At 44.1% G+C, this 21,377-nt stretch overlaps 1 protein-coding gene across 1 annotated transcript; it reads right to left on the bottom strand.

Moving 5' to 3' along the window:
- Positions 1-4,218: 4,218 nt before the first annotated feature.
- LOC122931174 (gap junction beta-4 protein-like) lies at positions 4,219-9,040 on the bottom strand. Its single transcript, XM_044285180.1, has 3 exons — positions 9,015-9,040; positions 8,473-8,713; positions 4,219-6,344 (listed from the first exon to the last, which is right to left on the bottom strand). Exon 3 carries the CDS (start codon positions 6,100-6,102, stop codon positions 5,317-5,319), a length of 786 nt encoding a protein of 261 aa, XP_044141115.1. The 5' UTR covers positions 6,103-6,344; positions 8,473-8,713; positions 9,015-9,040; the 3' UTR covers positions 4,219-5,316.
- Between the last annotated feature and the right edge of the window lie 12,337 nt (positions 9,041-21,377).

Raw genomic sequence — 21,377 nt, 5'->3', positions numbered from 1 at the left:
TCTATTCTCTTACACACCATGGGACCATGCAGTGAATAGACAGCGGTTCTCTGGACTTGGGCCTGGTCTACAGGAACTCTGCATATCCTCGTCTTGTATGTAGCTCTGTTCAGACCTAACCTAGTCAGGCTTCCAATGTTAACCCTATATATTGCTTACACATTGTGATTTGGGATATAGAGTGCACATAGGAATAAGTGCATTAACAATAAGACGCAACATTTGAGTTAAAGTAACCCTTTTAGCAATAATTAACCCTTTGCAGTCATCCTCTGGGCCACTGCACCACCAGATGACATGCTTAATTTATGATGAGGCACAGTCCTCGTCATAAATTAGGGACATTTTCCGTCAGTAAGTGCGCCTATATTGTAATCTACTCCAACCCCTAGCTGGTGTAGATTTCAATAATCATTTACGCTAGGAAACTGGAGTAAATGATAATGCATCTGCTAAGGCTTATAGCCCCACCTTGTCATGCCATTCCCTGGAGGTGAGAGTGGCCTAACAACTAAATTTATGCATAGGTGTTCAAAAAGTCAAAATGCTACTTTATTTTTATTCCAGTATGGGGTCATAATAAATGATCTCCAATGTGTCTTGGCCTGATTTAGTCCTTGACTGGCCATGGTCACATGATAAGTGTTAATATAACATTATTGAGCTCCCCATTCCTTACCCTCACAAATAAGATACACAGTTACGGTAACTCTTAATTTTATGAAAAAATATTCCAACAGCTGTCTTTTTTCTTTTTTTACTGGTCATCTTGGAGTGAACAAAGGGCGAATGGCTTTTAAAGCCTATACAAGTAATTTTTCCAAGGAAAATGCCTGCTAGAGTCTGACTATGCCCTTATACCTAATATTGGTGGCAGAATCCTAAGAAGAAACACAAAGATTGGGATGGGACAAAATCTATTGGTATAAAAGTCAGGGGTACTAGAATATGTCTACCTCACCCCTTTGATCACTTAATCTCCATATCATGTGCAATTCTCAGTGAGGAACTCTCTGGCATCCTACCATATTGCACACTTTTGCCCAGCTCTACATGGAAATTGCTTACATTCAGCTTTTGTACATAAATAGTATACTCCTATATAGACAGACTGCTCCCCAGGCCCACAGCAAACAGGAATATAAAGCACCTAGTGACCCCACCCGGAACAAGAATTTAACCCCACATGAACCAGGAGACAGGGAGGGGAAAGCATACACAGAAAAAGTACACACACAGGCTGCTGTTGCTACACATCGCCCCTGGCACCCAGCCTAAACCACACTGTGACAACCATACTTTGATATGTTTGTGGATACTTGTACATTTTAAACACATAGATATACAGATTGAGTCCTCATGCACACGGCCGTTGTGCGGCCGTTCCGTGCATTGGGGAAAGCAATTTGCGATCTCCAATGCAGGAGCAACGTCTGTGCGGTGGCTGGGACAGATTGAGACCCATTCAACTTGACTGGGTCTGTGATCCATCCACACCGCAAAAAAATAGAACATTTTCTATTTTTTTGTGGAAAGAAACACCATGGAAGCACTCCGTAGTGCTTCCGTGGGGTTCCGTGCCTCCGTTCCGCACTGCAGCTCCGGACTGCAGACCCATTCAAGTGAATGGGTCCGCATCCTGCTGTTTGCGGACCGCAATATGGCCACAGCCGGGCAACGGCATGAGGCCTAAGCATGATATTTACACTATAAAATGTTCTCTGGAATATTCTTGGTAAAGTAGATAGGATAACATAAAAATGACCAGTTGAAACTTGAAGTTTGGAATGCAGGTATGTTATCACTAGATGATTTGATCAGGAGCCAAGTTACTGCTATTCGAAACTTGAAAAACATATTGACATTGATTTATCAAAAGTAGTTAAAAGCAGTTGGCTCCTAGCTTTCTTTTTGGGTAATTTTTTTAAGAGAAGCTATGCTATTTACTTGTTGGATATATTTTGTATTGCACTATTTAGTCAAAATTAATACTAAGAGATTTACAAAAATGTAGAAGAGAAGCATTTGCCCAAAGAAACCAGATAGATTCCAGATCTAATTGTTACAAGTCCCTTTGGATAATAAAGGAGAAAATTAATTGTGTATGCAGACCTATCTTCTAAAGTATGAGAAAAGGGTGACAAACAGAGATTAGTAAAAAGGAAATTACTGATATTCAAGTTTTTCGGACTCAATCAGACTTTGCAAGTCTGGAAACAGAACTTCAGAAAAATATTGAAAGTCTGCAAGGTGAAATAAAAGGAAACTCATAAAAAGGAAATTCACAAAGGGACAAAAAAGATTTTGATACAGGACAAATTTACATAAAAAAAATAATAATAATTCAACCATTGTTAATAATTAGTGTTGAGCAAATCAAAGCATTTGAAGCGGAATTTGGTCCGAAGTTTAGTTTTGGAGTCACAACGAATCCTAATTTCTCTCACTTTGTGGTAATGAATCAGGTTTTCCTAAAATGGAGGCTACATGTGTTACAAAGCAAAACTAAGTGTAGAGGAGACAAGCCCAGGAATACAAGATCACCCATATTGATGTGCAGCCAGCCAATCCGCAGGTAGCCATCCCCTGTGATGTCCCTGCTCCCCTCATCCCGCCCAGTCTCAGCCATTGTCCTGTGAGCTGAGCATAGGGAGAGACGTGTTAAGCGCTCATGCGCTAGGGACAGTGTTGCTGAAAATGATTAATTGAAGAATTCAATACCAATAAGATGGAAGCCTTTATTATTCCAGTGCCCAGCATGCCAACCTATACCATCCAGTCTGCAGCCTTTAGGTGGGCCACTTCTAAATGATGACCCCCCTCATCTTTTACTGGCTTTACTTCCTAAAAAAAGTCAGCAAGATGTGAAGAGTGGAGGAGCTGAATGTTCTTGACTTATTCTCATCGATATTAGATGATTTGGAAAAGCAGATGGCAGAAGAAGGGCTCCACCTGTAGGGCAGAAGAGCACTGGGGTGTGAGAAGTGGGCATGCCAGCATATTTTGCACCCACCTAACCAGCCAAACTCCATACCAGCAACAGCCCCTGTTTAAAGGTGCATTAAGGAGCCACATGGCCATTAACAATGAAGACTGACTATACAGTACAGTCTTCATTATAAATGAAAGGCAGCTGTGGACCAAATGGCCGCGCATTTCTTCACTGCATGGCTGCAACCCACCCGCAGCACGGCCGCTCTGTGTGGCCATATCCAAATGGGAATACCTCTCTGAAACTGCACTTTTTAAAGGGAATCGGTCACCACGATCTTGGACTTTTATCTGCAGTAATACGAGTAGTACTGCAAATAAGGAGTCCAGATCTATTTTTTATTTTCCTACTGCCCCCCCTTACCCTGCTGTCAGCGCTCAGAACTGTGCTGAAATAACTGTGCACAGGAGTCCTCTGCATTTATGTTAGCGCAGCAGTTAGGACTGTGTCTTTCAGAGCAGTTTTAAGTGCTGACACCAGGGGAATGGACTCCTTATCTAACATAACAACATAACATCTGCAACTCATTGAAAAAAAAAGACTTTATTATTGTGTAATAAAAATGTTATAATCCCACATTGTAAGACAATATAAAAAATGTGAAAATAAATAACAAAGTGAAGAAAGGTTTAGTCTGAAATAGAAAAAATCAGACATGCACTCACACACATCCTCTACAAAATGAATAATAAAAACATGTATAAAGCTTTTTACATTATACAGCAAGTCAATATATAACTTGTCATAAATATGTAACTTGTCATAAATATGTAACTTGACATTGCTGGTCTAGATTCCAAGTTGATAAAATGTTTTTTCTTATGTAATGCCACATATTTGCAAGATTTATGCATACCAAATATCTTTTAAAAGGAATGTATTAGTAGTAAGTTATATACCGTACATGTAGTTTAAATCAGGTTTTTGTTCCTTTTTGATTTTTTGGTGACTATTTAAAGTAAGATTCCTAATGTAATTCCTTCAAGTGTTGTTTGGACAGTATGATCTGCTGCTCAGAAACGATGACTTAGGTGACTGCACCAGTGATGATTTCACCAGATAAACAAGCCTTTCTTCCCAATAATTGCCCTGATCATAGGCCCGTGTAAAGGGGCCTTCAGGCAGAAAGAAGTAGAATCAGAACTGAAGAGACAAAGAAGATACAGTATCAGTTTAGATTGGACACTGGAGAGAGAGACAATCCAAGGTCCCTTTGCTTTTTGGAATTTTTCTTGGGAGAGAACACTGGATAGTTTATCATTTTCCATGATCCAATAAAGTTTGAGAAGAATGGAAATCACGTTACATCATCATGAGCAGGCTGTCCTTGCTGACATACATTTTTTATGACTATAATCACAGTTTTTTTAATGACTACAAAGCTAGCCTTTATTTAGTGTTAGAAGATGCTGTTTACATTAAAAAGTAATCTGACCTCCAAAGTAACTTTTCTTTGTGTTTAGCATAAATAAAAAGCCGCTTACTCATTCACCTCTGTTCCAGTACCAAGGATCCCGTCCCCACTACTTCCAGTTTCCTGGTGATTGGAACTGTGACATCCAGTCTGTACTTACGTGCACCTCTAAAGCCAGTCACAGGCCTTAGCACCGGTCTGTCCACAGCGGCACGTTAACACTGAAGCCATTGATTGACTGCAGCAGTACACATGATGACAAAAAGGACGTCATACTTCCAGAGACCAAAGGCAACGAGGACTAGACCCTCAGGGCTGGAGCGGAGCACCTGTCACGTGAAATTGTTTAGTTGTTGTACACCTCCTTTAATGGTCATTCTTATTGGAGTAGATAACTAGAGTATAAAACATACCTCCAATCTTAATTGTATAATACCTGTTACACTTTAGTGTTTCCAAGTTCAAAGACCTTTGTGCAGTAATGTACTCTCTCAAGTTTATTAGTGCAACCTTTAGATAAATAGATGATGAGATTAAACATGAGAGTCAAGAATGTTATAAAATGTCACAAGTTGGCAAATCTCCCAGCTAGGCCATCTACCTCTCCATGATGTTTCCCAGGAGGGCAGTTTGTGATGTGTATTCTAAATGCAATGTAGACAAGATGGAACAGGAATAGTAAAGCAGTATCATGTCAGTGTGATATGCAATATGTGTTCACCTGCCCATGAGCATCACATTTAAAGCCTGTTTCTATCTGTTTTTGAAGATATTTCAAGCACATTAGTCATGATTATGCTGTGACTTGTAATCAGTTGACACTTTGACACATCTAAAATAATATATTATAGTGCATTGTACAGTTTATTCAGTCAGTATGTTAAGGTGTTGGCTTGATATATTCATTGTTTCATTTTAATTTAGTTTCAGGTGGGGTAACATGAATTTGAGGCATTAAGTCTATCTGTTCATTCACCTTATTGTTGACATGGAATATCTCTTGATTTTGGAGATATGCAATAACTTTAGACTGATTTCGCTTTAGCAGGCGCTCACGACATCTTTTAGACACCAAATATCCTATCTCACACAGGTTGAGTAGAATGCAAACAACAGTAGTTACAACCATGAACAAGGTGAAGATATTTTTTTCAGTGGGTCTTGATATAAAACAGTCTACAATATTTGGACATGGAGGCAATGTACACTTGACGACACTGGGCAAGGAATAGTCTTTGTAGATGTGATAAAAGATGTAGAGGAACACTGAATCCACTAAAGCTTTTGCTATAAGGCTCATGAGGTAGGTCCACCACAATCCTCCTCTCTTTTTTCCTGTGTCTAAATAAAGTCTTCCGCTATCCTCACCCTGTTTTTCCTTGTGTTTTATTTCTCGATCTTCTCTGTAGGCCACATGCAAGAGAACAAGAAGAGATGGGCAAGTAACCAAAATGAGCTGGAGGGCCCAAAGTCTGATATGGGATACTGGAAAGTAGTAATCGTAACAAACATTAGTACACCCCGGCTGTTTTGTATTACAGTCAAATTCCCCTTGTTCATCATCCCATACTTTTTCAGCTGCCACCACATATACCAGTAGTCGGAAGACAAAAACTACTGACATCCAAATGCGTCCAAATGCAGTAGAGAAATGACTCGCACCACTGAGAAGACCTTGAAAAACTCCCCAGTTCATGGTTTATCTGAAAAAGTTCCAACTTGAGCAAGGCTGTGGTCTACAGATCCTCCCACTGGTTCAAAATCTTTGCATCTTCACTTTTAATATAATTATATTATTTATATATATATGTCACACATACATATATTTCTTCGGTCCCCATTAATATGTTACGGGATTCTGAAAATGTGAGGCTTGAGGTTCTATCACACAGTAATTTTTGTATGGTCAAAATGTGTCATTATTTCTGTGTTTATTATCTGTAATAAAAAAGGGAAACACAGGTAATTTCTTGCTTTTATACTTACTAAGGACTAACCAATAATAATACAAAGTCTTTGCTATACACTTTCAATTTATTTTTATCTTACTTTATAACCATAAACCTAAAAATCCATTTGCCAGAAATCTAACACCACTCATAAAAATTGAATACGGTATGTATGTAACATATATACCACAGAATGATAATGATGTGCCATATCCAATGAATAATGCTATCCAGTGCCCAAATAATAGGGCACCATGCCATTTTGGCTTGAAGTAAACCTACAGTTTATTACTATCATACAGCTCTTATTTACACCATATATAATACTGGTATAAGGGTATCCAGAAAAGTGGACCGACTACTTAATGACCATATATTAGTCCACCTTATTACTAATCATATAGTACTACCAGATATTCATTCCATTTAGGCCTCATACACACAACCGTTGTTCTGGTCCGCATCCGAGCCTCAGTTTTTGCGGCTCGGGTGTGGACCCATTCACTTCAATGGGGCCGCAAAAGATGCGGACAGCACTCCGCATCCGTTGTTCAGTTCTGTAGCCCCGCAAAAAAAATATAACATGTCCTATTCTTGTCCGTTCTGCAGACAAGAATAGACATTTCTACAAAAGGCTGCCTGTTCCGTTCCGCAAATTGCGGAAGACACATGGGCGGCTCCTGTGTTTTGCGGATCCGCAAAAAACGAAACGATCGTGTGCATGAGGCCTTAATATCATTATTGTGGTAGCCTTACAGCCCATATAAAAGTACCTGACATAACTAATATAATACCAGACATAATACCTAGATTAGTAGTCATCTAGTTCTGAATGTTGCCACATTTCCTGCCAGAAATAGAAAAGTATTGCCTGGAGATGAGACTGGAGTGAGCGGTCCTATTGGAAGTTGGAATTCTCTCCTGCAAAGCTCCTATTAAACAGATTATCCAAAGTCAAAAACTCTAATGCTCCCCAATGCTCGGGCCCCTCATATAGATTATACTTACCCCGCTCCCTGGCACCCTCGTCACCATGGGGACAAGCCTCACCAGCATCGTGGCCTGCTATTGGCTGCTCCCCGCCGTCGCTGGATGTTTTGATCCGCATGATGAGGCGATGCAGCGGTAGCCGTGGGGGGATCAGGAGCGACGCGGGTGCCGGGGAGTGGGGTAAGTATAATCGATATGAGGGGATCGGGCATTCGGGTTAGTTGGGGGCATTTTTAGACTTTGGATAACCCCTTTAACTATAAAAGAAGTTGGAAGGAGTGTCATATGGTTGTCAGAGTACCCAGACCACCAGTTCTACTTTCTGTGTCTCCCAAGGTCCCTAGGTGGGGAAATGTGGGAGCATACATAATAGCATGAGCTATAGTTAACATAAAGTGACATTGTCCGCAATTTATATTACACATATATGGCCTATACTTCTGTTCTACTTCCACTTGTACTGACTGCCAAGAAGCCACATGTAAGCAGCTAATCAGAAACTACTTTCAAATTATATTCTGTATCATTCTCTATTATCAGAGGCTAAATTGGAAACAGATTAAAACTAATTTACAGCTTTGTGTTGACTGCGAGAATCTGGACCCATTAAGAATATAGATAACCAGATTAATGCTTTTCTTCACGTATCTGCCTGTAGTCTAAGGTTTCAGACGCTCAATGGCATAAAAAAGACCTACGATGGACTGTATTGTGTCTGGATTTACCTATCTAAATCCAGACATGATGCAGTCCATGCTCTATAGCAATACACCTAACATATGTACCATAGTCTATTAAAGAAAAAATACTAAAAACATACACAGACGTCATACACAAATATCCAATTATGGAAATATTTGGCAAGCTAAAACGTGATTTGTCAGATCTGTAAACATATAATAACTGCATGGATTATATTAACATAGTTAATAGGTATTTATGAATTATGCTCTTGTAAATACTGACTTACATGCAGCAGAATATTATAGCAATATATTAGTATATTCTTAACATAATGTTGATTTCAAGAATGATAATAATACCGTACCTTATACAAGTACATTCCTTACACCATTAACACTGACTATCATATATAGTTTAAATAAGGAAGTGAACTGAACCCTTACCTTTGCAGTGAGCCAGAAGGTTCTCATGAGAAGGAATGCCCTGTGCGGCAATGCCAAAAGGTATTTAGATTAAATACAAAAAATAATTTTTTTAGGCTTTCTTCAGTTGTAAACCGGAGTCTCAACGTCTTAAGGAGTGTCATTTTTCCCCTCAATGAAACACACGCACAAAGGAAACTGGATTGTTCAGTTCTACAGCCAATCTGTGGGAAGTGGGCAGGTAGAGGTGTGTTCTAAATTCCTTGAGAAGCAGAAGTGAAAGCTTTAACCCTTCAATAATAGACAAAATTATATTCTGAAATTATATTAAGATTTACCCAAATATATTCTCAGGATTATAAGAACTATACAGTGAAATGATCATAAAGTGCTGTCAGCAGCCTGTGGCTTTCTAGGTGTTAAGTCACTATCTGTAGCAGTCAGGGTATGCTGGGAGTTGTAGTTACTAGTGGTCTAAAGCTAAAGAAGAGTGTGTTAAAGGGGTTCTCTGGCCTAAACCTTTTTTTTGGCTCATAACTTCTACCCTGTGGAGTAAATATTACCTTCCACAGTGTAGCCGTTCCTGAGATCTGCCTCCTGTCACGTGGTTCCTCCAGATGGATTTTCTGTTCTTCCGGACGAAGTTCGTTTCCTTGTCTTCCGGTCTTCTCTTTCTGCCTTGAGCAGGAGACGAAACGTCATGAATGACATCACCGCCTCCTGCAAAAGAAAGCTTCGCCTGACCGTCATCACTCTCCACGCAAGCGCACTATGCTGAATGCTAAATGCTGAATGCTAGTGCGCATGCGCGGGATTGCCGTTTGTATTGTACAGGCTTCTATGTGAAGCCTGTACTGACTGCTGCACAGCGCGATGTAAGCGCTGTGCAGAAGTGACAGCATAGCGATCAGCCACATAGGCTGATCGCTATGCTGTGCATGTCACAGGGGGCCAAAAAAAAAAAAGAATAAATGTCAGGCTGAGCTCCGTCCGTCCGGGCAGACGGGGGGTGGCGGCGTCCTCTGGTTGCTAGGAGATGGCTCTGTCAATGGAGGGAGAGAGGGAGAAGGAGGGAACACATGTGGAGTGGACACTCCGGAAACAGCAGTGCCCAGCACAAGGCCAGACTGCCGACTGCCGCCTCCCTGCCTGCCCGGTGCATGCCAAGCCGCAGCCCTGCCTGGAACCGCCGGGAACTTTCTATCACCGGAGCTGACATCATCCCTGTCGTATCCTCCCTCGAGTTGGCGCAGGATCCTGCTTGATTCCCGAGATCCAGTGGATCACAGCCCTAGCCGGCGGGCATACCTCGGGGGGGGGGGGGGGGGCTCCTCACCCATGTGCTGTGGATTGCTCCGCTGGATTTAGGAGTGTTGGAGTTTTTCCTGGGGGATCTGCCTGGTCCTGGGTGCAGTCACCACTGCCTATTGTCTGCCTGCTATAGACGGGGTCTGCAGTGCTCTGCCCCAGGGCAGCCTGAGAGTGGGGGCCACATAGGATAGGGGCCCCAACACTGCAGCCCAGAGGTCACATCTAATCTATGGGGATCTGAGATTTACTAAGGCTTTGTGTTATCTACATTGTGGGCACTGTGGATGTCACTGTTATGGGGGCGCTGTGGAGGTCACTGTTATGGGGCACTGTGGATGTCACTGTTATGGGTGCACTGTGGATGTCACTGTTATGTGGGCACTGTGACTATCACTGTTATGTGGGCACTGTGGATGTCACTGTTAAGGGGGCACTGTGGATGTCACTGTTACAGGAGCACTGTGGAGGTCATTGTTACAGGAGCACTGTGGATATCACTGTTATGGGGGCACTGTGGACGTCACTGTTATGGGAGCACTGTGGACGTCACTGTTATGGTAGCACTGTGGAGGTCACTGTTATGGGGGCACTGTGGACGTCACTGTTATGGGAGCACTGTGGAGGTCACTGTTACAGGAGCACTGTGGATATCACTGTTATGGGGGCACTGTGGACGTCACTGTTATGTGGGCACTGTGGACGTCACTGTTATGGGGGCACTGTGGACGTCACTGTTATGGATGCTCAGTATACTGTCGGGTATATAACGTAAGGGATAGGGATCCACTAAATATGGTTACTGTACGTGTGCGATTTTGACATTTTTTTTGCAGTCCCATTGAGTTCTATAGGTTTTAGATCTGCATTATGAGGACCAGAATAGGACATGTTCCATATTTCGCAGAACTGACATACAAATGTGGAAAGCACATGCATGTCATCAGTGTGTTTTCTACATCCGTATGGCAGTTCCAGTAAAGACAGAACATGTCCTATTCTGGTCTTCAAAATGAGGACCTCAAATCCATAGAACTCAATGGGTCGTGTGCATAAGGGTTTAGATACATAGCTCAGCAGGCAGGTTCATACAAGATAGGCCTCATGCACACGACCATTGTGTGTTTTGTGGTCCGCAAATTGCGGATCCTCAAAACACAGATGGTGTCTGTGTACATTCCACACTTTGCGGAATGGCACGGGCAGCCATTGATATAGCTGCATATTCTTGTCTGCAAAACGGACAAAAATAGGACAGGTTATATTTTTTTTGCTGACCACGGAATGGAGCAACGGATGCGGACAGCACAAGGAATGCCCTCCGCATCTTTTGCGGCCCCATTGAAGTGAATGGGTCCGCATCCAAACCGCAAAAACTGCGGACCAAAACAACGGTCGTGTGCATGAGGCCATAGGCTTAGATACAGAGCTCAGCAGGCTATATCATACAAAATGGGATTAGATACATATGGTAGCTCAGCAGGCAGTATCATAGAAGATAGGATTAGATACACAATTCAGCAGGCAGTATCGCACACACCAGGCTGTGTATCAGGCACACATACATGTTAGGATTAGATACAGATGAAGAGCAACGGAGCGTGGCGTAGCCGTAGTGAAGTGCGGCTTGACTTAGGGGGAAGACAGAGGGCATTAAAAGGGTTAATGAATTTTGTGTGTCTGGGGAGGTCAAGTGTAGGACAGGGGGGCGTGGTGTGGATGTGCATTTTCCCGGGCAGTATATAGTGCAGGTCTCTAAGGGGAGGTCCATCTGACCAGTTTGCATTCTGAGTGAAGTTGGTGTCATGGCCTCCTTGGAAGATATGCTGGCTGCGGTTCGTGCTGCTGCAGAGCAGCGGGGCATGGAGTGGCTGCAGCAGAACCTATTTCCCCTGTGGATCCCCCTGTGCAGCCTCGGGCCCGTAGATCTGCGCCCCCTGAGCGTTGGAGCCCCGATGCTACCCCCAGGGCTCGTCGGCGCCTAAGGAGCCCTTCCGGGGACCCTTAGCTGCGGGCAGCGGTGCAGGCACCGCCCGCCTCACCCCGCCGCAGCGGGAGGAATCCGCGGCGGGCCTGCGGGAGAAGGCGGGTTCCCCACTGGGCCTGTTTCCCTTCATCAATGTGGGGGTTCTTCTTCTGATGCGAGGTTCTCCCCCCGAGATGTCCTTCGGGGGGAGCGAGCCTGGCACGTCTTACCTGCCCGGGATGTGGAGCCATGTGAGCCGGCGGAGCGTCCGGCTGCAAGTGGGAGCGGTACGGGCCTTCCCCTGCAGGATGTAGGAGCTGCTGCGGTGCGGCTGCGGCCTGGTAGCTCAGGTCGGCAGCTCAGGTATCGCGTAGGCCGGCCTGTGGAGGAGCGGCGACGAGCACGCCGGGTTACCTGTCCCTCGGCGAGAAGACCTGTGCGGCGGGCAGCTGTGGCGCAGCGGAGCGGTGTCTGCGCTGGCTCCAGGCCTGGAGTGTCTTCCTGCGCCCCTGCTGGTGAGAGATGGACCTGCGCTTTTGCTGGAGTCGGGAGTTTGAACTTGCCCTCGGGCCTGGTGGAACAGGAGCAGTACCACCAGGTGGCGCACTCTTCCTCTGTTCTCCTTGGGACTGGTGAGGAGGTGCCTGGGGCGCTGGCCCTGGAAGAGGGTGAAGTGGATCCGGACTCTGGACCTGAAGATGACGGGCGCGGGGGCCTGCGGCCTGCAGTGGTGCCGGCTTCGCTTTCTGCTGGACCATCAAGGGCAACTCAGGGACGGCCAGGTAAGGAGACGACTAGGGCTTCATGTGTGCCTGGGGTGGGGGGTGGGGTTTGCTTGCCTAGTGTGGGAGCTGAGAATTTTGCTAGGGAGATGTTGGCGAGTATCTTGTCATTAGTGGTGGGGGCGGGTTCTGGGACTGGAGCGTCCCCGCCGGCGGTCTGGGCGCCCTCGGCTTCTGCGCCTTTTTTGCCACAGGTGGCGGGGGGGGGGGGGGGGGTTGGCTTTCCAGGCCCGGCGGTAGCTGTGCCCGCAGGGGCGGTTGGTGGTGGTGCTGTGGGTGTTGACAAAGGGGCTGTCGTTGAGGATGTGAGGCTGGCGGATTCGGCAAAAGGGGAAATTTATGTATGTTTTGAGGGGCCATTGGGGGCCCATTTGAAAATGGAGGTGAAGGAGAAACTCTGGAAGGGCGAATATGTTGAGATTTTTTCTTTACTGCCTTTGGAAAAGTTTAATTAAGACAGGGGTAGGGTTGATGAGAGCAAGAAGGAGGATGAGGAGAAATGGCGATACAGGCTGATTCCTCGTACTTTTATGAACTGGTTACAGGCGTTTGCGATTCTGGCGAGTGTTGTTGGGGAAAAGGCGCCGGGGCATTGTTCGGCTCTGTTTTGTTACATGGATGCGATTGGGGAAGCATACAGGGTCTATGGCGGGTCTGCGTGGCTCTGCTATGATGAGCGATTTCAGCAGAGGAAGGCGGTCCGGCAATATAACGAGGGATATTGCAAGTTCCTTGCAGACTGCCGGTATAAGCATGATTGCTCCGACTGCGGCGGGGCCCACAGTTTGTCGCAGTGTTTTAAACGGGGTAGAGGAAAGGGTTTTGAGATTGGGCAGAAGAGGGGTGACGCCAGTGAGGGTGGATGAGATGGCCCCCTTTCTAAGGAATTACCCAGATAAGGAGGCGGCGGACTTGTTGTCCATCGGTTTTACGGAGGGTTTTAGGTGGGGCCGGTGGTGGCATCCCGTAATTTGCGGTCGGCCTTGCAACGCCCGGCTGTGGTTAGTGAGAAGATTGCTAAGGAGGTGGCTGCAGGGCCGGTTGTTGGTCCTTTTGCTGAGTGCCCGTTGCCGGGTTTGTGGGTGTCTCCTTTGGGTTTGGTCCCCAAGAAGGAACCCAATAAATTCCGGCTTATTCATCACCTCTCTTATCCGCATGGGGGGTCGGTGAACGATGGCATTGATGAGGGCCTGTGTTCAGTTTCTTACACGTCTTTTGATGCGGCAGTTCGATGGGTGCGTTTGTTGGGGCAGGGAGCTTTGATGGCCAAGACATTGAAACGGCTTTTTGTTTGCTTCCCATTCACCCGGACAGTTTTCACTTACTTGGTTTTAAGTGGGAAGACCAGTTTTATGTTGATTGTTGTTTGCCAATGGGTTGCGCCATTTCATGTTCGTTTTTTGAGACGTTTAGTTCTTTTTTGGAGTGGGTGGTAAAACAGGAGGCGGGGTGGAATTCTGTGTTGCACTACCTGGACGATTTTTAGTTTTTGGGTCCGGGGGGGGTCACGTGTTTGTTCGATTTTATTGTGGACCATGGAGCGGGTTGCGGCTCGGTTCGGGGTTCCCTTGGCCCTCGAAAAGACCGAGGGCCCTTCCGCGTTGATTCGGTTTTTGGGAATTGAGATTGACAGCATGGCGATGGAGTGTAGGCTTCCTGGTGACAAGGTGGAGGATTTGCGTAATGAAGTGGCTTTGTTGGGGCGGTTGAAGAAGGTGCAGCTTCGTCGTGTTCAATCTGTTTTGGGTAAGTTGAATTTCGCCTGCCGCATATTGCCCATGAGGCGATTTTTTGTCGGCGTCCTGCAATGGCGACGGCGGGTGTGACGGTTCCGAGTCACTATGTTCGGTTGTCGGTTGAAGTCCGTGCGGACTTGGCTGTGTGGGGGGGTTTTCCCACTGGTTTTAATGGCAAATCTGTGTGGATGGAGGAGTCAGTAACTAGTGTGGACTTGGAGCTTTGGTCGGATGCGTCTGGCTCTTGTGGTTATGTTTTTTTTTTGTCAAAGGCAGTGGAGTGCTGGGTCATGGCCAGAGGAATGGAGATCGGCCGGTTGGTTGGGTAACCATGTAAAGTTGGAACTGTTCCCTATTGTTTTGGCGACTGAGTTGTGGGGTGATGTGCTGCGGAATAGACGGGTGAGGTTTTATTGCGATAATTTGGGTGTGGTTCAAGTGAGCAACAAACAAACGGCTAGTTCTCCCCCTGTTTTGCGGCTGCTGCGGCATTTTGTTCTTGTGGGTTTAAAATTGAATGCTTGTTTTGTAGCGGTTCATGTGCCGGGGGTGGATAATTCAATTGCGGACTCCCTTTCTCGTTTCCAGTGGGTTCGTTTTCGGCAGCTGGTTCCAGAAGCGGAGGTCCAGGGGTTGCCTTTTCTTATCGGGTCTGACTGTTGTCTTGCATGGATATTCGGTCATTCATACGTGTATTGGAGGGATTGTCGGGCGGATGTGCGGTGGAATGGAAGACAGCTTGGTTTTGATCCGGACGTGTTGCAGGTTAGGTGGATTGGCTTGCGGGGTCTTCTGTGGGGGCGGGTTTTGCCCGAGTTGCAGGCTAATGTGGCATTGGATAGACCACCGGACAGCGGACCCAGAAACGCCAGTGTGAAAGTAGCCTAATGCGAATAAAGGACATTTATGTTTTCTTTATTTATTTTTTTTATAATTTTTAATATTTATTGATTATTTGTTTAAAATTTGTGTTAGTTGTACTATGGGACTTTAACACTATGGGGCTTGATAACTAGTATAATACAATGCAATATTTCTGCATTAAATATATTTTGCCAAGCTGCCTAAGGGTTTTTTCACACATCAGTGGCCAATGGACGCATCCATTGATTTTAATGTTTTTATACCTCATATTTATTTTTCCACTGACTGTGGGCCAGTAGAAAAACAATGGAAGTATTCACGACTGGTCCATTTAGTCGTTTTAAGTCTATGGCTCTCTAAAAGGCACTGTCAGAACAAGGATGGCATCCATGTTCTATCAGGGTTTTTCACTGACCATTAATAGGGGATGCTGTGGAAATCCCTTTTCAGCCTAGAAGTGCATGTGGAATACAGATCACACATGGAGGGAAAAGGGGGACACATGGACCAAACTTAGACCCAACATCCCATTGATGTTGTCACTGATGAAGCAATAACCTTCTTATCACTGACACCATTATGGACGTGTGAAAAAAGTCTAAGGCAATTTTCAGGTCCGTTTTTTGCGGATCCGTTGTTCCTGAAAATGTTTCCGTATGTTATCCGTATGTCATCCGTTTTTTGCGGATCCGCAAAAAACAGAAACATGTATAAATTTCAATAATCAAATAAAGTTGTTTGGATTTCTTTGAAAAAAAATTGAAAAAAATAAAAATAAAAAATGTGTTATGTGTTTCCAGGAACGGATTCCGCATAAAACGGATGACATACGGAATGACATCCGAATGTCTTCCGTTTTTTGCGGATCCATTGACTTTGTATTGTACCAGGATCCGAATTTTGCGGAAAAGAATAGGACATGTTTTATATTTAAACGGACATGCGGAACCGAACAACGGAAACGGACAGCACACATTGTGCTGTCCGATTTTTTCCAGGACCCATTGAAAATGAATGGGTCCAGATCTGGTCCTGATCTGTTCCGCAAAAAACGGAACAGATCAGGAAAGAAAAAACGGACGTGTGAATGGACCCTTATAGCATATTGATAGGATATCAATACCTCTGCAACCTGCACCGATCTTAAGAATGGGGCCCTGCAGTGAATGGAGACACTGCACCCTCTATTCATCACTATGTCACTTTTAAAAATAGTTGCCTATTTTTGGAAGTCCCCTAGCAGTGAATTGGGTGGTGGCCACACATGCACAGCTTACTTTCCTTTTACTGCTATGGAAGTCCTAAAATTAGCCAACTCCGCTTGTTGTCTGTGGTCATATAGGGTTTCTGCTATAAAAGAATTCCTGACAAAATTGATTAGTCACTTTTTAAAATATTGTTAGACACTTGCATATTATCTTATTATTTCTGCAGTTTAAGAGCAGTTTTTGGCTAAAATATACAGTCGTGGCCAAAAGTTTTAAGAATGACACAAATATTCGTTTTCACAAAGTTTTCTGCTAAACTGCTTTTAGATCTTTGTTTCAATTGTTTCTGTGATGTAGTAAATTATAATTACACGCACTTCATACGTTTCAAAGGCTTTTATCGACAATTACATGACATTTATGCAAAGAGTCAGTATTTGCAGTGTTGGCCTGTCACGGAAGGTGTACAGAAAACTAGAAGACACAAAATGAAGATCCGACTGACTGGATCCAAAACTAAGGAACCAAAGGGATAGCCCTGCAACAGACCTGGCTCTCTCCCTAACTGCTCAGCCTATGCAAAAATCTCAATAGTAGATGATCGCATATCCTCGTTCCTCAACTGTATAACACCTGAACACCCTATAATAGTGAGGGGACACGACCACCGGCTCCCTACACTTGATACGGAAGGAGTCAGGGTCACCTGGGATCCAGCAAACAGGAAAACACAAATGAATGAACAAAACTTATCCGTAGAAGACTCAGTAGTAGTATCCAGCATGCACACACTCCAGGAAGTTGTATAAATAAACCGCAAAGTGATGCAGTATGGGAAGGGATTTAAAGGGATGCAATCAGTGCAACTACATGACAGCTGAGAAAGGCTAACGAGATGAGAAAACGAAAGCAAAACAAAAGGAACCTCAAGGAGGAGGTTCTGAAGAACGTCTGTCAGAGCTTCTCAGATGTCTGGTGGTGACATGGCCCTTCTTTTTCAGGACCTCTGCAATTCGACTGGGCATGCTCTCAATCAACTTCTGGGCCAATTCCTGACTGATAGCAACCCATTCTTTCATAATCACTTCTTGGAGTTTGTCAGAATTAGTGGGTTTTTGTTTGTCCACCCGCCTCTTGAGGATTGACCACAAGATCTCTATGGGATTAAGATCTGGGGAGTTTCCAGGCCATGGACCCAAAATGTCAAAGTTTTGGTCCCCGAGCTACTTAGTTATCACTTTTGCCTTATGGCACGGTGCTCCATCGTGCTGGAAAATGCATTGTTCTACACCAAACTGTTGTTGGATTGTTGGAAGAAGTTGCTGTTGGAGGGTGTTTTGGTTCCATTCTTTATTCATGTCTGTGTTTTGGGGCAAAATTGTGAGTGAGCCCACTCCCTTGGATGAGAAGCAACCCCACACATGAATGGTCTCAGGATGCTTTACTGTTGGCATGACACAGGACTGATGGTAACGCTCACCTTTTCTTCTCTGGACAAGCCTTTTTCCTGATGCCCCAAACAATCGGAAAGAGGCTTCATCGGAGAATATGACTTTGCCCCAGCCCTCAGCAGTCCATTCACCATATTTTCTGCAGAAGATCAATCTGTCCCTGATGTTTTTTTTGGAGAGAAGTGGCTTCTTTGCTGCCCTTCTTGACACCAGGCCATCTTCCAAAAGTCTTCGCCTCACTGTGCATGCAGATGCGCTCACACCTGCCTGCTGCCATTCCTGAGCAAGCTCTGCACTGGTGGCACTCCAATCCCGCAGCTGAATCCTCTTTAGGAGACAATCCTGGCGCTTGCTGGACTTTCTTGGATGCCTTGAAGCCTTCTTAACAAGAATTGAAGCTCTTTCCTTGAAGTTCTTGATGATCCTATAAATTGTTGATTGAGGTGCAATCTTAGTGGCCACAATATCCTCGCCTGTGAAGCCATTTTTATGCAACACAATGATGGCTGTACGTGTTTCTTTGCAGGTCACCATGGTTAACAATGGAAGAACAATGATTTCAAGCATCATCCTCCTTTTAACAGGTCAAGTCTGCCATTTTAACCCAATCAGCCTGACATAATGATCTCCAGCCTTGTGCTCGTCAACATTCTCACCTGAGTTAACAAGACGATTACTGAAATGATCTCAGCAGGTCCTTTAATGACAGCAATAAAATGCAGTGGAAAGTTTTTTTGGGGATTAAGTTTATTTTCATGGCAAAGAAGGACTATGCAATTCATCTGATCACTCTTCATAACATTCTGGAGTATATGCAAATTGCTATTATAAAAACTTAAGCAGCAACTTTTCCAATTTTTAATATTTATGTAATTCTCAAAACTTTTGGCCACGACTGTACACTAGCAGAACATGAAAAAGAGCACCTGGTGACTGAACTGAGACTGACAAAGTATAAAATGCTAATGGTTCTTGGTCAATGATAATGTAAACAAGACAATGTAAAAAAAATGTAGGAGCCAAATAAAAAAATTTAATTTGAATTTAAAATGCATATAATTAAAAAAAGGACTTGACGGAGAAGATGAGAGGCAGGTCACAGTAGTGAGCCAGCACTACATATAGGAGAATACAGCACCACATACCTCTCAAATCCAGTGACATCTTTTGGGGGACAAGGTGACAAAAAATGGCGAATTGCGTGGTTTTGATTTTATTTCTTTTACGGCCTTCACCAAAGCGGAAATATTTTTTTATATTTTATTAGCTCACACTTTTTCGGATGTGGCGATATGTAATATGTTTATTTTTTATTGTTTGCAAATTTTGTATGTAAAATTGGGAAAGGGGGCGATTTAAACTTTTAGTATTTTGGTGTTTTTATTTTACTTTTTTAAAACTTTTTATTTAATAACCATTTCCTCCCTTAGGGACTATAACCTGGATCTTTTCATCCCTTGTCTTATTCACCCCGATAGAGCTGTATTAGGGAGACTAGGACTTCACACTCTCCCTGCTGCCCTGTGCAAAGTGCACCCAGCAGCAGGGAGATTACCATGGCAGCCAGGGCTTCAGTAGCGATCTGGCTGCCATGGTAACCGATCGGAGCCCCAGCAGTGTAATCTGCCACTACCACCAATGGAATTGAGGGGACCCTGTGGCCACCATATAACAATGAGGGGGGCCTGTGGCCACTGCGCCACCAATGATACTAATAAAGGGGGGCAGCGGGAGGGCTTTGGGAGGGCGCACTGCACCACCAATAATACTAATACTAAGAGGGGGGCGCACTGCGCCACCAATGAATGTAATTAAAGAGGACTTTTCATGGGTCCAAAGAATATGAACTAAGTAGCAGGCTACATAGAGCGGCGCCCAGGGATCACTTACTATTGTTCCTGGGTGCTGCTCCGTTCGCCCGCTGTGGCTCCCGGTATTTTCAACATTCGAAGATCCTTCTATCTTCATTCAGCAGGACCTGTGCTGACGTCACCACGCTCACCACACGGTGAGCGCGATTACGTCATCAAAGTCCTTTTGCAGGTCCTTCAAAAAGAACAAAGAAGAGGATCCCGGCTGCGCGATCAAATTATAACCATGTTATAATGGAAAATAATAAAATGGGTCCCGGGTCATACATCCCTCATCTCCTTAGCAACCGTGCGTGAAAATCGCACCGTATCCGCACTTGCTTGTGGATGCAATGCCATTTTCACGCAGCCCTATTCATTTCTATGGGGCCTGCGTTGCGTGAAAAGCGCAGAATATAGAACATGCTGCGATTTTCACGCAACGCACAAGTGATGCGTGAAAAACAACGCTCATGTACACAGCCCCATTGAAATGAATGGGTCAGGATTCAGTCCGGGTGCAATGCGTTCACCTCACACATTGCACCCGCGCGGAATACTCGCCCGTGTGAAAGTGGCCTTAATCAAAAGTCCTGTAAGGGAGAAGATAAAAAATGGTGCTGTCAGACAAAAAACAGAGATGATGCTAGACAAAAAAGTCTATAGACCATCTGTATGTCAGTTAAGGATCTTAGAACTCTGACCACTATAGGTAACATCCTCCAGCATTGCCATATTTTTATCTTAACTCCCTCTATGTGTTCTTTTTTCATTTTCTGATAGTGTATAATAAAAATTATATTTTAATTAAGGTTTTATGCCTTTGGCGATAACTATATTACAGAGATAGGCTCCCCATGAAGCAATACTGATAGTGACATGCCCTGATTTTCTTTCTTTTGTTATGTACAAAGGTCTTAGAATCATCTATATTATGTATTAGATAATAGTGATAGCCATGAGCTAATCTTTGTACAGAGCATTTGCAAAACTGTAAGGAGATTGTAGAAATATATGGTATTTAGTGGCTTTAGATTCCCAGAATGCACACAGAGCATGGGTAAAGGTTTAAGTGCCTGGGATAGTGCAGCATTTACTAGAAGAGTATTGTTCCTCTATGTGTATTGTCTAGGCCCAATAATGCTCTGTATATTTAATAGAAAAAACATGTAAATTAAAGTACCTGTATGAGAACAAAATGTTCCTAAGCATTGTCGTCATACATAAAATCTTGCCACCCCTTAAAACTGAAAAATGTTTACCCGGATTACCTGCAACCCACCTTTGTGTAGACATGAGTCACATATCTGTGCTAGGAGAGCATTCAGAAGGAGATTTCTCAATTCATCATGTTAGGACTGATTCAGAGAGCATTTAATTCTGTCTATAGGCTCTTCAGACTACACCCAAATAGTGAAAGAACTATTAAAGTAAATGGACCAACTCATGCTTCATTTATTGTTGTTGCATGGAATGGAACATGTACCATTCTTGTCAGTTTTTTATCTGAGACTTAAATAAATGGGTCCAAAAAAACACACCCAGACACCATACGGACATTTAGATATGTCCATTTTTATGGATGGAAACATGAATGATCATCTGATTTAATTTTTTCTGCTTTAAACCCATGTTATGGCAATGTGTCATTTAAAGCATTGTTGCTCAGGCGGTGAAGTGGTCCTTACTGTTGCGGTGCACTGCTATGTCCCCCTCTATGTTCCCAGTTGTTTGTAAGAGGCATATGCAGCGAGCCCCAGC

This window comes from Bufo gargarizans, chromosome 3, assembly GCF_014858855.1.
Source record: "Bufo gargarizans isolate SCDJY-AF-19 chromosome 3, ASM1485885v1, whole genome shotgun sequence".
In the NCBI taxonomy this organism is placed as follows: Eukaryota; Metazoa; Chordata; class Amphibia; order Anura; family Bufonidae; genus Bufo; species Bufo gargarizans.
This window is presented reverse-complemented; position numbering and strand designations above follow the sequence as displayed.